The sequence below is a fragment of the Pelophylax lessonae genome, assembly GCF_965119305.1.
Source record: "Pelophylax lessonae genome assembly, chromosome: 11".
In the NCBI taxonomy this organism is placed as follows: domain Eukaryota; kingdom Metazoa; phylum Chordata; class Amphibia; order Anura; family Ranidae; genus Pelophylax; species Pelophylax lessonae.
Genome location: NC_138778.1, coordinates 150,247,308 through 150,263,089, shown reverse-complemented (window position 1 = coordinate 150,263,089; position 15,782 = coordinate 150,247,308). Strand labels below are relative to the sequence as shown.

General features: G+C 43.8%; 1 protein-coding gene across 1 annotated transcript in view; it reads right to left on the bottom strand.

Annotated features, from left to right (window-relative positions):
* Nucleotides 1-15,782, bottom strand: part of TBKBP1 (TBK1 binding protein 1) — a 267,510-nt gene that overhangs the window by 140,574 nt on the left and 111,154 nt on the right. The window contains exon 6 of the mRNA XM_082271866.1: nucleotides 375-436. Coding sequence (XP_082127992.1) covers nucleotides 375-436 — 62 coding nt within the window. The remainder of the gene's footprint in view (nucleotides 1-374; nucleotides 437-15,782) is intronic.

Below are 15,782 nucleotides of genomic sequence, written 5' to 3'. Positions count from 1 at the left end.
TTCATTTCAAAATGAAGCCAATGAGCCAAAAAGATTAGAAATGTGTCAATGTCCCAATATTTATGGACCGGACTGTATAACCCTTCCTTACTCTATCCAAAAAGAAAAAAAAAAGTTTTGCCTATAGTTCTACTTTAACCCCACAATGTCCGCTTTGTGTGTCATTATGTCATCTTTACCTGCAGGCACTGTTTGAATGAATGAATGAAGATATAATGTTTGCCTGTTCTAATAGTTTGAAAAAGACAATTTCCATGGAGGTACTTACTTTTTCACATGGCCGTAGATTAACAAATGCTTATTGAGAACAATTTTCAGTATTGCAGTCTTCATCATTAATATTAATGTGATAATGAGCACAGCAGATCACTTACTGGTCATCTCCCACTTCCTTCAGCCATGCCATCTCCCTCTGGGTCTGTCCATTTGCAAGTTCCTAGAGCCACAGTAACACATGGACATGTCAGCAAAGTACATTTCTGTGAGAGAGCTCAAAATTGTAATATAATGCAAAGATAAATAAGAATTTTACAATGCAGTATAATAAGGCATGGCGTATGGCTTAGAATTTCACCCTCAATTAAAACAAAAAGGCTGGATAAAGGAAAGGTAAACAAAAAAAACTTGATATCAATACCAAGCATTTAGATGTAGACATAATTTCTATGAACAGCAGCAAAACTGATAAATGGGCTGTGGCTGCAAAGGTGGCACAATTATTTTCCACCAATATTTATACATCACAATTACAGATGGGTAAATCTTCCTCTGTTCGATTCGTGGTCATATCTTGTTTGAAATTCTTGAAACCTGAACTTAGTGGCAAATAACATTAAAGTCTATGGGGGCCATTCTTGATTCTACATTTAAGCCATTTTCAGGGCTATTAGGCAAAGGCACAGAGAGCTGGGCACTTCCATGGGGACATTTAACAATGCAACAAAAAAAATCTTTAAGTACCATACACAAATCGTTAAAGAGGCATGGCTTAAAGTCAGGGATTCTCCACAACCTGGTTTGGCAGAAAATGTATTATTTTTTTACAGGGTAACATTCACCGTGTGTTTTTTAGATGGTTATTATGTTGCATCATTTAGAGACAGGCTTCTTGGGTCGGCACTGTCTTGCTTCTGACCAGAAAGGAAGGATGGAGGTGCCCCCAATCTAAATCATTACAGTTTGAAATAAAAAAGGCTTGTTTGGGTAGTTTTAACTGTGACACCTAAAAACGGAAAATTCCTATCATACTTACCGTAATTTTCCTTTCCTGATAGTCTCCATGGCAGCCTACGTGTGGGTTAACCCCGCCTCCACTCCAAGGGTATAGGACCCCCCTCCCATAAATTTCAGCTCTCAGGTACAGCAGGTGTTCCATATCTTAGCCGAATCCAAGACGAGAGGGTGGGTACTCCGGCTGCCATGGAGACTATCAGGAAAGGAAAATTACGGTAAGTATGATAGGAATTTTCCGTTTTCCTGTCTGTCTCCATGGCAGCCTACGTGTGGGAAATAACTAGCTCACTCCACACGGGTGGGAATGCTTTAGCAAAGAAAATTTTAATTCATGCTATTTGCAGACAAAACAGTCAAACCAAAATTAACTGAGGACAGAGAAGCAGGCTCTACACAATAGTGGGTCATAAAAGTATTGACTGATGACCACGAAGCCGCTCTGCAAATCACATCTGGAGCCACGTGCCGCGAAGCCGCCCAGGAAGTAGAGATACTCCTTGTAGAGTGCGCCGTCACCGCCTCCGGAGGAGCCAGCCCCTCAGCTCTATAGGCCTGTTGGATAGCTGCCACTATCCATGAAGCGATAGTCCTAGATGAAGCAGGTTTACCTCTGTTCTTTCCCCAGAACAGGACAAAGAGGTTGTCAGACTGCCTGAATGGTGCAGTTGCTTGAAGATAGGCTTTTAAGGATTCTCCTACATCCAACGGATGAGGATTGGACTCATTAGATGAACGGAAAGTAGGCAGGACAATCTCCTGATTCTGGTGAAACACTGAGGTGACTTTCGGATTTGAATTCAGCCTGGGTATCAGCACTACCCGATCCGGAAAAAAAGTCAAGAATGGTTCTTTACATCCGAGAGAACTTAATTCAGAGACCCTTTTAGCCGAAGTAATGGCTACCAGGAAGACAGTTCGGATGGTCAGGTCCTTGATAGAAGAAGAGGAATCTATGCCCGATTTGGAGAGGGCATTTAGGACAAGAGGTAGATCCCATTTCGGGAACCTAGGTCTTCTCTGAGGATTGAGCCTGATTGCTCCTTTGAAAAATTGTTGGATTAGTGGGTGTTGGGCCCACATGACCCCGGAGAAGGCCGATAAGGCCGAAACTTGAACTCTAAGAGTTGCCACTGAAAGGGGCATATCCAGACCAGCCTGAAGAAAACTTAGTATTTCTTGAATCCCAGGGACTGAGGAAGACATACCTTCAGGATATGCAGACTCCATGAATCTTGCCCAGATTCTACAGTATACTTTATTAGTACTTGGTCGTCTAGCATTCATCAAGGTGGAAATGGCTGTAGATGGGCAGCCGAGCGATTCCAACCTTTCCCTCTCAAGAACCAGACCGTCAACCGGAGAATTGCAGGACAGGGGTGCACTGATGTTCCCTGAAGAAGCAAGTCTGGTCTGAGGGGAAGAGGGACCGGGTCCCGGTAACTCAGTTGTAGGAGTAGCGGAAACCATGGCCTGTTCGGCCAGAAAGGCGCCACCATCACTATCTCCACATCTTCCGCTTGAAGTCTTTGCAGGAATTTGAGAATGATGGGTACTGGAGGAAAGGCGTAAGCCCTGCTGAACTCCCACCTGTCGGTTAGTGCATCTGTCCCGTAAGCTTGAGGACACTTGCCTCTCGTGACATACTTCTCCAACTTGTGGTTGCAAGGGGAGGCGAACAGATCGACTTCGGGAGATACTCCCAACGACAGAATCCATTTGAACGACTCCACATGGAGCGACCATTCGTTGTGGTTCAACTGGACCCTGGACAGAAAATCCGCTTGAACATTCTGTGAACCTGGGATGTAAACTGCCGAGATGTTTACTAGGTGAGTCTGGGCCCAGGACATGATGGGGTCTAATTCTCGTAGCAGAGAGAGACTCCGTGTCCCACCTTGTCTCTTCACATAAGACACTGCCGTGGTGTTGTCCATCCGAATCATTACAGATTTCCCCTCTAGCAGGTGTTGGAAAGATCGAAGACCCTGGTAGGCTGCTCGGAGTTCCAGTATATTGGAGACTGGAGTGTGTCTCTGAAAAGACCATCTCCCCTGTGTCATCTCTGTCAGACAATGAGCCCCCCAACCTGAGTTGCTGGCGTCTGTTGTGATTATAGTCCATGAGACTGGAACCAGAGAATGACAGTTGAGCAGATTCCTGCGTTGCAGCCACCAAAGAAGACTGTATCTCATGCTGGAGGAGATATGAATGTACTGATCTTTCTCTTCTGTGTTCCATTGTTGTAGGAACCCTTTTTGGAAGGGCCTCATATGCCAGAGAGCCCATTTGACCATTGGAGCCGTGGACACCATGGTGCCAATGATTTTGAGGCACTGAGAGGCTTTCAGCCGAGGAGAGGAAAGAGCCGGAAGGATTCTCTCCCTCACTACCGGTATCTTCTCTAATGGGAGAGAGATTGAATTCTCGACGGTGTCGAATTGCGCCCCAAGATAGACTAGGCGCTGAGTAGGCTCCAGCTGACTCTTTTGTAGGTTTAGCAGCCAGCCAAACTCTTTGAGGGTCGATATGACCTGATCTCTGTGTGCCAATAACTGATCCTTTTCTTGAGACAGAAGCAGAAGATCGTCTAAGTAATGATGTAGACGTATACCTTTCAATCTTATGAAGGCTACCACTGCTAGAAGAACTTTGGTGAATACTCTGGGTGAGGTAGACAGGCCGAAGGGTAGGCAAATGAATTGCAGATGCTGATTCCGAACACAGAAGCGAAGATATTTGTGGAAGTCGGTTGCCACAGGTACATGAAAATACGCATCCTTTAAATCTATTGAGGCGAGCCAATCTCCCGGCAGTACTGCCCTTTGAATAGTTGAGAGTGTTTCCATCTTGAATTTTTCGTTCTTTATGAACTTGTTCAGGTATGTGAGATCTATAACAGGTCTCCAGGCCCCGTTCTTCTTCTGGACTAAGAAGAGGGGTGAGTAAACCCCTTGAAATTTTTCTTGTTCCGGAACCGGAGCTACCGCTCCTTGAGCCACCAAAGCGTCTACATAGGCGAGCAAGACTTCTCTTCTCTCTTCTAGACAGGGTAAATGAGTTGAGATGAATCTTGGAACTGGATCTGCCAGAAATGACCATCTGTGGCCTGTAGAGACCGTCCTGACGGTCCAAAAGTCCGTGATTGAGGCCGCCCAGACATGCTGAAAATGGAGAAGACGTGCCCCCACCTGACATGCCTGGACGGGCCCAATCTCAAAAAGATTTAGTGGAATCTTGTCCAGCAGGCGCTGGATTTTTTGATGACCTCCGAGTAGAGGATTGACCACCTCTCCAGTTTCTTCGGAAATCTCTATTAGGCTTGTAAGAGTGTGCATCTCTTGATCTCTCCGTGTATTGCCTCCTAGGTTGAGGCTTCTTCTGACCAAATAGTCGTCTGTCTTGCGGGAGGAGACCTGACTTTCCGCCAGTAGCCTTGGCAATGGCGCTGTCTAGTTTGTTTCCAAAAAGGGAAGTACCCTCAAAAGGGATCTTACACCATGCCTGTTTAGAAGCTGGATCTGCAATCCACGGGCGAAGCCACAAGGCCCTCTTTGCTGTTACTGAGGATAGCATCGATCTGGACAGAAGACGCAGAACATCAATAGATGCTTCTCCTAAAAACACTGAAGCCAGCTTGAGTTCGTGAATAGGGGAACTTTCTACGGCTTCTTCCGAGAGACTTCCAAGTTTGGATTCTATATCGGAAACCCAGACTTCCATGGCTTTAGACATTGTTGCTAATGCCATCACAGGTTTGCAGGCCGCGCCGGCCGTCACAAAGATCCTCTTTAGGTCCAGATCTATCTTCCTATCCAAAGGGTCTTTGAAAGAGACCGCGTCATCTAGTGGCAAAGTGACATGCTTTGCTAATCTTGTAACTGCCGCATCCACAAGAGGAGCAGATTCCAGACGGGCGACATTTTCAGGTTTAAAGGGATATAATTTCCCAAGTTTGGAGGATAAGGAAGACTTACTATCCCCTTTACTCCATTCTTCAGTAATCACCTCTTGTAATTCAGAGAGGGAAGGGAAGTTGATACGCTCCTTACCAAGGTGCTTGAAGAACTTCCGCTGCTTTTTCTGAGGAGACACAGGATCCTCCCATCTGAGAGCTTCTTTAATGGCTCTGATCAGGGGTGAAACTAGGGCGAACTCAAAGCCGCCTACAGCCCCTTCTTCTTCCGAATCACTGTCAGATGACTTTGCAGAAGTAATACTCGGTTGAGAGGGGCCTTGATCTTCCTGCACTTCCCCTGGAGAACTGGATGTGGTGGGACCAAGTGGTGGGACTGTACCCCATTCTTTCAGGGACTGTTGTACTATTCTCTTCACTAGAGATTCCAATCTTTGATCCTTTTGCCCCCTCTCACCGGCTGCATGAGCAAAACATGGCTCACATAGGGACTTGTCCTCCGGGACATGCGCCCCACAACCCCAACAGGCTCTCTGGTGTGTGCGGTGACTCTGGTATCGTGTATGGTGTCTGGGGGAGGAATTGGAGCGTCTCCCTTGCTGCCTACTCCCTGATGGAGATTCACTGCGTTTAGATCTGGAGGATGAACTCCCACGAGGTCTGACAGGGTCTCTTTCTTGTGGTAAATCAGGCCTGGGAGAGCTGATGGAAAAAAGAGAAAATCGGGGAGACACTGGATTTAGCCATGACCTAGGGACCAGCAAGCCCTCCCCGCCCCCCCCTCTGAAAAATGCCAGCACCCACCTGTTGTGAGAGGGCTGGCCACAGGAGGGCGGTGACGCAGGATCCATACTTCAGGCCAAACAACCAGACTGATAAAGAAAGGTAATACATATCAGACACCATGTCAGTGATACATTGTGAGGTGACATCCCCCCCCCCCCCCCCTGCAGTCAAGTCTCCATTGCACATACCTGTAGCAAGGAATCCAGAGACACTGGGAAGCTGCCGCAATGCCCACAGTACATTCCCAAAGTACAGGGGAATCGTCAGCTGTTTAAATCTCCCGCCGGAATGACGTCAGCGGTGATGCGGCCGCGATCGCTAATGCGCATGTGCGAACCAAGCCTCGACTTCGCTCGCGGCGCACTGCGCATGCGCGGGACCACGAAGCGTCTACCGATTGGACGCTAGAAGCAGAGGAGGAAGAGGAAGGGTTTGTTGGAACGCAGGAAGGGTTTGCTGGAACGCAGGAAGCGTTCCAGCGCCATTGGGCCAAACAAACAAATTGTACAGTGATAGAGAAAGAGACAAACAAAGTGTACATAAATAACAAATACCGCTGCCATGAAGGGAAGCAATGCGAATCTTCAGACCCATGTCAGAGAATGCCAATCAAGCTTCAGTCAACCGCAGAGAGCAGGGGATTTTAAATGTCACTCACCCGCCCGTGGCTGGGCTCTGGACATGCAGACACCATCCAAAGTATCCTAAGGTAAGCTGGACGTAGTAAGACATCAGAAGTGTAGGTCCTTGGAGGAGGACAAAAAATGAACACCTGCTGTACCTGAGAGCTGAAATTTATGGGAGGGGGGTCCTATACCCTTGGAGTGGAGGCGGGGTTAACCCACACGTAGGCTGCCATGGAGACAGACAGGAAAGAAATGATTAAAACGATGGACGTAGCAGACAGGAAAGTTTACTCTTAAAAATAAAAATGCTAAAGATCTTAAATTCATTCAAATTGTCCACTGGCAAAACAGTTTAATAGAATAGTTCTGGAGCTTCTTTTTTGAAATACCACACTGCATTCTCTTAAAAGTTTAGTAAAATGTCAAAACAAATTGCACAAAAATACTTCAAAATTAGAACTCTGATTCTGTGAACCCCCTCCTACTTCTGTATCCCCTATTATTCCCTACATATTCAATATATAGACTCAGGTATCCATGGGACGTGGATCACTTTGATGCCCACAGCTGTGGTTTAAAACGCTTTTTGAGTACCGATTATTTTGATCCCCTGGTCAGGGCCGCCATCAGGGGGGTACAGCCCAAACACATGTAGGGGGCCCGAGCGTCCCGAGGGGCCCCAAACAGGGTATGGTTGCCACCTGTCCTCGCAATGCCATTCAATTGTATGCTCTGCCGTTCCCTTGCAGACTGGCACTATTTTGTGGGTCCTGTCCCTCACTAGCCCTCACACACAGCTGTAGGCCATGCCCTCCCCTGTTCTCCAGTTGTTCACCCCTGGACAGGAGGGGTGGAATTTACTTGAACCATTCACCTTTATTTTCCTGGGATCGAGGAGATGGGACTGGAGTAAGAAAAGGACATGGAATGAAGGAGGATATGGGGACTGTAGGAGGACGATGACATGGTAGGTGGGCCCTGCGGAATGTTGGTGGTCAGGCCGGGGGGGGGGGGCCAGGCCTAAAACTGTGTAAGGGGCCCCAACATTTCTGATGGCTGCCCTGCCCCTGGTGGCTGATATTTGTCGTCAGACTGTGGTTCCTGGTGCATGGTGGGCCCAGCTGCTATGTTGGGAATTTGAATCCTGACAATACTTTCTCAATTGGGAATAAGAGTTTTTCCTTGCTCTATTTATTCCTCCTGTGGTTGATTTACACCAGCCACACCTGTGGGCTTTAAATCTTGGATCTTTTTTGTGCTCCCTCCCTGGTTGCCCATTCGCAATTGGACCTTATTTTATTTCAATCTGTATGCTGTTTTTGGGTGTAGCTAAAACTATCCCCTGAAGAAACCAAATCAATGATGAAACAAGTCGGGATTGCTACACTGCGACTTCGTATCGCACTAAATCGCCTCGATATACAGCGACTTGGGATTGGTCCTCTTGTATTTTAATATGTGGTCACTATATGGTTTTTAGCAAATACAATTACAATTTTTGAATTTTATGTAATCTATTGACTGCAGTTATTGGCACCTTAAAAATCCCGAGCCCTCACATACTTTATGAGAGCATATTCTTACGTTCCTGCTTCCTATTTACAATTGGGATGCGGTGCCTTTGAGACCTTCTCCAACCTATCCAATCCTATTTCTATTTCAGGTATGTAAAGAAATTGGCTACCTTTAGGACAGAACATGAGCACTTTCAATGGCAGCAAATAGAAAGAGACAAGGCAGGTTTTATCTGGAAATAAATGCTAGAGTTTATCATTTTAGAGATAATAGCCACAAATATTGTACAGTGGCTGGTTGGGCTGCAACATATGATGGAAAGACAAAACAAGTTTTTACCTTGAAATACAAATTGAAAGTATTACTTGAAAGACAAAAGCCACACATATTTACAGTGTTTTTCCATGCATCAGTTGCCCTTTGCGAAAATAAAAGCTACACTCTAATCACCCCAAAGTCTAACAATCTGAGCCTCACTTTGCCCAAGCTTTTTGTGCTGCAATCACGTCCATATAATTTAGAGTAAATTTAATGGCCTGGATTGCCCCCGAGTAAAAAATTAACAGCCACTTTTTTTTAACTTAAGATATATTTTTACTTCAATATGTATTTACTTTTTTTTTTTTCCGTAGGTAGGTATTGATGAGGTGGTGTGGTTGTACACAGCAGAGGCACACCAGCAATCCCTCTGCTTTGCCAACATAATCTTTTGCATCCCAGGCATTCAGCAGCCAGCTGCATTTTTTATATTTCAATAGTATCCCTTCTGTGCAATAGTGAAATTAATGAAATCCCAATAAAATAAAAAGATTGGCAGCTGGGATGGATGTTGCAAGGGGGACCCAACTGAAATTTTGTGGGAGAATCATTTCAATCCCCCTTCAGTCCTTGTGGTTCTTTTCCTGTAAGTCTTTTTTCATTGACAAAAGGCGAAGAGAAGGCAATAGCAAAAGTACGATTTTTGACTTACCAGTAAAATGTGTTTTTTTGAATACAGTACAGGACAGTATAGGACATCCCCTATGTAACATCTCCCATTTAAATAGGAAATCATTCAGGTATCCCATAACATGTATACCCAGAGAACAGTGCAGAGCTAGGACCAAGAGAAGTACTTTGGTGAAGATCAGAGGAGCCGTGGACAAACAAAGGGAAGGGCAACAAATTAGAAGTGCTGAGCCCCCGCACCAAAACGTAGATAATGTATGTCAGGAGAAAAAAAAATGTGCAAGTAATGATGTCCAGGTCCAAATTCAAACTTTTGAATTTGCAGGAACTAGTTGAGGTTTTTCAGATCTAGAATGGGCCAAATACCACTCTTTCCAATGGGAACTGTGAAAAGGTTTGAATAGCAACCCCCGAAAGCTTTCGTTTTCTGGGTCTGGGCTCTCTAAGCAAGGAGCTGCTCAACAGGAACAAGAGGATCCACCCATCTTTGCAGGGAAGTAGATGAAAACACAACCTCTAAAATCTCATATAATCTTTAACATGATGATGTCACTTGGAAAGCCAATTTTTTTTAATTGCTAGCTTTCATGAAAATAACAGCTGGTGGATTGCAGTAAATCCCAGTTACATTCCAGTACTTATGTGTATTATTCAATGTTATACTGAGAATATTATGAAGGCACATGTATATGTCCATGAAAGTTATTGGGAATTGTACTTCCCAAACGTTTGTACCTTTGTTTGTTTTTCTTTTGTTTGATGAAAACTCAATAAAAAGATTGATTAAAAAAAAAAAAAAAAAATAACAGCTGGTGGTATTGATATAAAGGTCCTTGTTTGGGGACTTTGTGTAATGGGGTGACAATGGGCTGCCCTTTTCTCAAAGGAAACAATATGCTCTTCTGTGCTTATGCTCGATGTCCAGGCATATTGCAGTGTTGCTATCCTAAAAAAGGCCTTTTGAAAAAACTATTTTGCAGCCAGCAACAGGATTATGCTCTGTGAAAAAAACACATGCAGCTTGTTATTACTGCAGTACATGTGGATAGGGACAGACCATATGTAGGCTGCAGGACATCAGCAGCATTAGGATAAAACAAAGGGCCATGGACAGATTTGGTAAATTATACCCTCCCGTTTATCTCGTACCTTTGACCTTAACGTTCCCCTACTTTTGGGCAAAGTACGCTCTTTATTGGAGACATAGTATTGTGGACTGCATTCGTGATTCGGGCAATGCAGCATTATAAAAATTATCATTTTACCAAAATTTCTATAACTTTTCCAGGCCCTACCTATTGTTATCCCCCCCTCAATACTTTCAAACAAATTCATTCTTTGTTTACTGAGTTCATCTGGGCCTCCAAATCTGCCATCAACCGTTGATATTGCCTAAGCAATTTGGAGGAATAGCCATCCCAGATTTACATAAATATTACCAAGCGGCCCACTTAAGCAGGCTAATCAATTAGTGCAAACCTTAAACTCTGGCCACAACTAGAACAGGCCCAAACCTGTGTCCCCTTGCATAGAGCACTAAAGTGTTTTGGGGATTTATCCCCCACTCTCAAGGCTCACCCTTTAACAGGGCCCAGCACCTGAATATGCAGTTGGTATTTCTCTACCACTACAATGACTTCTGCCGACTCTTCACTCTTCCCTATCCTGGGCAACATGCGTTTTTACGCTTTACTAGACTCCGGGCGATTTCAGGCCTCCCATTTCTTGATAGCTAGAGACGCCTGGCCCACCCTGCAGCTCAGAGCGACTTCCATGGGCCCATTCTGCTTGGACTTTTGAAGGGCATTACAGTTGCATCACTTCTTGCATTCCTTTCCACCTCCATTTGCCTTTTGTCACCGTCTCACTACGTTGGAAGAATACTGTTTGGATTGAGGAGGTCTTCCTCACACACTTTTGAAAGTCTACTTCTTACTTGTAGAACCAACCTTTTTTGAAAAATGGGAATTGGAACTGGGCAGAATCTGTACAGTGGATAAATGGAATAATATTATTAGGTTTGATGTCTAATACAGTGATGGTGCTGTGCTGTTAGGTGCCAACGTGTAAAATATAGAATAAGAAAGTAAATGTATATAAATTTAGGCAGTCATTAGTGTGTTCCTCTAAAATTATATATATATATATATATATATATTGAGATATATATACAGTATATATATATATATTGAGATATATATACAGTATATATATATATATTGATATAAATCTTGTACAAATTAAACTACACAATGCTAAAAAGAAGAATATAAATCCACAAGGTGAGTAGTAATCAATGTGCCAATCAATACCTGTCCAAAGAGTTGCTACAACTAAAAATGTGCTGATAACATTAATATAATAGAATATTGTGACCAATGTTCCCTCTAATTTTTTACTGTGCTGAGCAAATAAAAAAATTTCTGAGCGCCAAACTTTAGACTGAGCAATGGGGGGATGTCAATGCAGAGTGACCAGCGTGCCCCCAATAAATTGCAGAGTACCACAGCAATGCCCCCAATACATTGCAGAGTACCACAGCAATGCCCCAATACATTGCAGAGTACCACAGCAATGCCCCAATACATTGCAGAGTGCCCACAGCATTGCCCCCAATCAATGCAGAGATGCCAGCGTCCCGTCCCAGCCCCCCCCCCCCCCCCCAAATCCCCACTGCTCCATTTAGCTGACAGGAGTGAAGAAAAAACCTAGTAATTCTGGGTATGAAGGTGCAGGTGACATCCCTGGTGATTGGTCTAGTGCCATCCTATGACAGTTTTGACCAATGACTGCTAGCTATTGGCAGAATTTTGCTGCTACTCAAACTATGGGGACTGATGTATGGACTTTAAAAGTGTACAGATCGATAGATGGGAGAAGAGTATTTGAACATCAGATAAGTGCAGTACTTCTGGGTATGGAGGTGTGTGTTACAACCCTGGAGCTTGGCAATCGGCCTAGTGCCCTCCCAGGGGGTGGGGAGACAATTTGCAGCCTTGTGTAAGCTCCAGCCAAAGCAGCACATGCTGGCAACAAACTATTTTTGGAAAACCACTGGTGTATTTACCATAGAAAAAAAAAAAAAGCCTTCGCTAATTCCCAAATGTTAAAAAAGGTGATGGGAGCACTGGCTCACCCACCAGTGTAGAAACCGTTTGCAACACCACACAGCAAGTGTGTATAATATACTGAACATAGCAATGCACAGAAATGTTTAATGAACTCTTAGTAAAGAATGCACTGTATAAATATTTTAACCAGTGTCAGATCTTACAGATACCCAAGAACCCCGAGTAAGGAAGTGAGGTTTACCAGAACCTGTAAATAATTTTGCATTGGATATACAGAAGAGGAAACAATGATAAAATCTTCCACCTACGACCCGTGCACTTACCTCACGAGTCGACGAGTCACAGCAGCTTCTCTTTAGTCCCGGCACCCGCGTCCCTACATCTTCTCAGTCCTCCCGCCTCCTCCTCGGACCTCGGCCAATGGCATGGGGGTGGTATGCCTTTCGGCCAATCAGGAAGCGGGAGGACCCGCTCCCTGATTGGCCAGGAGGAGGATCCGTGTGACAATAGCGAATTTTCATTCGCTATTGTAACACAATGGGCGGGCTCTCGCGGCGCACTGCGTGGCTGCGCCGTCTGACATTGTACTGCGCGGGACCGTCATTTAGACTGCGCTGCCGCGCAGGCGCGTAGTTTAAAGGGAACATTGATTGTGACTGGTGTATGCACAACATAAAAATAAATAACCAAAATGTATAAGTCCAATATTAAAAATTTAGTCTGGTGTGGTATTTTAAGACAAGTGATGTGTCCCTTCACCGTTCAAAGCAGTGGTTAAGTGACTGGTGTCTTTTCTTTCAAATGCTGTGACACCGAAGTGCTCTCAAGCCTTTCACCTTACTACTGTAAGGTAACAGCATGAGTTCATAGCTTTTTCTGAAGGTCCGTGAATTTCCACCTGCTACTAGGGGTCCTTCTATGGTTAGCTGGCTTGTGAGTCTCTATGGTGGATGGTGCCTCCTCTACGGTGGTGGGTATATTATTTATTTTATGTTTTTCATACACCAGTCACAATATTCTGTTATATTATGTTATCAGCACTTTTAAGTTGTAGTAAGGAACACACTAATAAATGCTTAAAGTTATATAAATTGACTTTCTTATTCTATATTTTACATGTTGGCACCTAACAGCACAGCACCATCACTGTATTAGATGTCACACCCCATTAGCCACAGGTCAGCTAACCGGTGCCTGCAGCAGTTAGGTATTATACCACATTTAAAGTGATAGCGTTGGAGCCCTACCTTACATTTTTTCAATTATTAGGTTTGCCCTAAAATCCTCGATTTGTACGAGGGTGCAGGAAACCAACTTCAAAGTTTTGACCAGTTGGTACCACACACCATCGCTTTTACATAAATACTTTCCAAAGACTACTGATCAGTGCTGGCGGTGCCAGGAGGAACAGAGCACTCTGCTCTGGTCCTGCCCTAGACTCAACCATTACTGGGAAGAGGTTTGGAGAATTGTTCAAAGGTTCACAGAGAGATCTATACTTCACCACCTCCTTAATACCGCTAAATCATGCATCCCTCTTACCTGGAAAAGCTCCTAGCCGCCAACCATTGGTCTCTGGCTTTATAAAGTTGAAGAGCTGAATAATATGGAAGACTTGGTTCTTTCCACACAGCATAAGCGAGAGGTGTACACCAAAACCTGGGCATTGTTGAACATGTTTGTCTACTCTGAGGAGGGTAAGGCCCTCTTTGAAGCAGACTCCACTGATTAAGGGTGCTGGTGGTGCCCTCCCTCCAGTCATCCCAGCTTCTCCCTACCCCCCTTTTTTTTTTCTTCTTGCCCCCTTTTCTTTCTACATCTACTCTTTAACCCTCCCCCCCCCCTTTTACTATCAAATCCTACAATCTGGGTAGTTCTCCTCTGTGCTTTGCATATGCACCCTCTCTGCCATCGTGTGCTTCATACTTCCCTTTAAATGGGATTCAGCTCTGGTTTTCATTTGGTTTTGTATTATTGCATACATGTGTTTTGGATTGCATACTACTATTTTGTCTTATCTATTGGATTTTTATGGTTTTATCCTGTACTATGGTGTATCTCTAATCTTATATTATTTTCTGGAATTCTTGGAAGCCGCCTTTTTGTTAAATAAAGAATTTGTATATCAAAAACAAAACAAAAACGGAGGGTCATAAAGCCCCTCGATTCTATACCATACACAGAATTTTGCTATCTACATGACATTCGGTGAGAGTTCACTGTAGGAGACTTGCCAGTATCTACAAACCCTACACTTTTTTTTTTTTTTTGCCAGTTTATAAAATAATTATTCGGTCTTTAGAAAATGTTAAAAATGGCTTTGTGTAGCAAGCATTTAGTTTTGTATTAAAGTGGAAGTATACTACGCCATTAAACTTTTACCTACAGGTAAGCCTATAATAAGGCTTACCTGTAGGTAAAATGAATATCTCCTAAACCGGCACGCTTTAGGACATATTCGCCCTGCATGCAGCCACTGACAGCAGCGGCGCATTCGCTCTGAGGGTCCGGCAGACCTTCAGAGCTCTTTGCTGGCTGCTTGCCGGAAAGTAAACTCAGTGACGTCATCGCGGCTCTGGCCACTCACAGCCCCGGAGCCGCCGAACCCGGAAGAGACGCCAAGGGAACACGACAGCTCCCTCAGCGTTGTCCGGGCGACCGTGTCGGGGCTTCGTTCTAAGGTAAGTTTTTCCATAATGAGCTCGTATGTGATGCATACTAGCACATTATGCCATTGTCTTGCAGGTTTTTTTTTATGTTGTGAGGATACAACCGCTTTATTAAAGAAAGAGTTAATCCTAAGAATTTTCATGTATACATGCACTGCATACATTCACTCTGTACAAATTGGGGCAATATCATCCAAATCCTACACTAATTTTTTCCTACGCAGTTTGTCATCAGCACTTTCTATGCATTCCTTATCACACATAAAGCACATTGTCAATACGACTGCTGTAACCTTTACCTTTTATAGTTAGGGTCTGGCTTATCCATATGCCTCCTATTGGACCTTTTAAGGCCACTTATTCAAATTCAAAAGCTAAGCAGTGCATTATGGTTACAAAGTAAAAATAATTCTCTAGGACCAGGAATTTCAAACCTATTATATGTCCCGCAAATGCATGGTAGCCAAAAAGCGGAACCTCTTCCCTAATCATCTCCTGTATGCAACACAGAACCTTTTAGTATATTATTTATTAGTTCATCTCCAAATATGACACCTCTGCCCGTTTTAGAAGACACATTTAACATGCAGCACACCAAACAAACATGTAACTTTAATGTAGATATTTAACATGCAGCAAGAAACACAACCATGTAACACAAAAGCAAACATGTAACAATTTCTTAGATTAACAATGAATGATGTAGCAGCATGCAATGGGGTAAAATTAACACAAATGTTATCAAAATGCAGGATTTTCACACATAGTCCAGAAATGATAAAATCACACCATGTACATATGGTGGTATTATAAATATACAATGAATTTTAAAGAAAGAAACAAATTAGGTGTAATGAAGTGACAGCAGACACATGGTAATTGCATGCAAAAAAAGTTCATACAAGTAATTGCAAACATAAAACTATTATGCAACATACATATGACTCTTGTACACAAATCCTAATACTGATAGTATTTACATCACACAAGTATGATATTGGCGCAGTAAAGTAAATGCAAA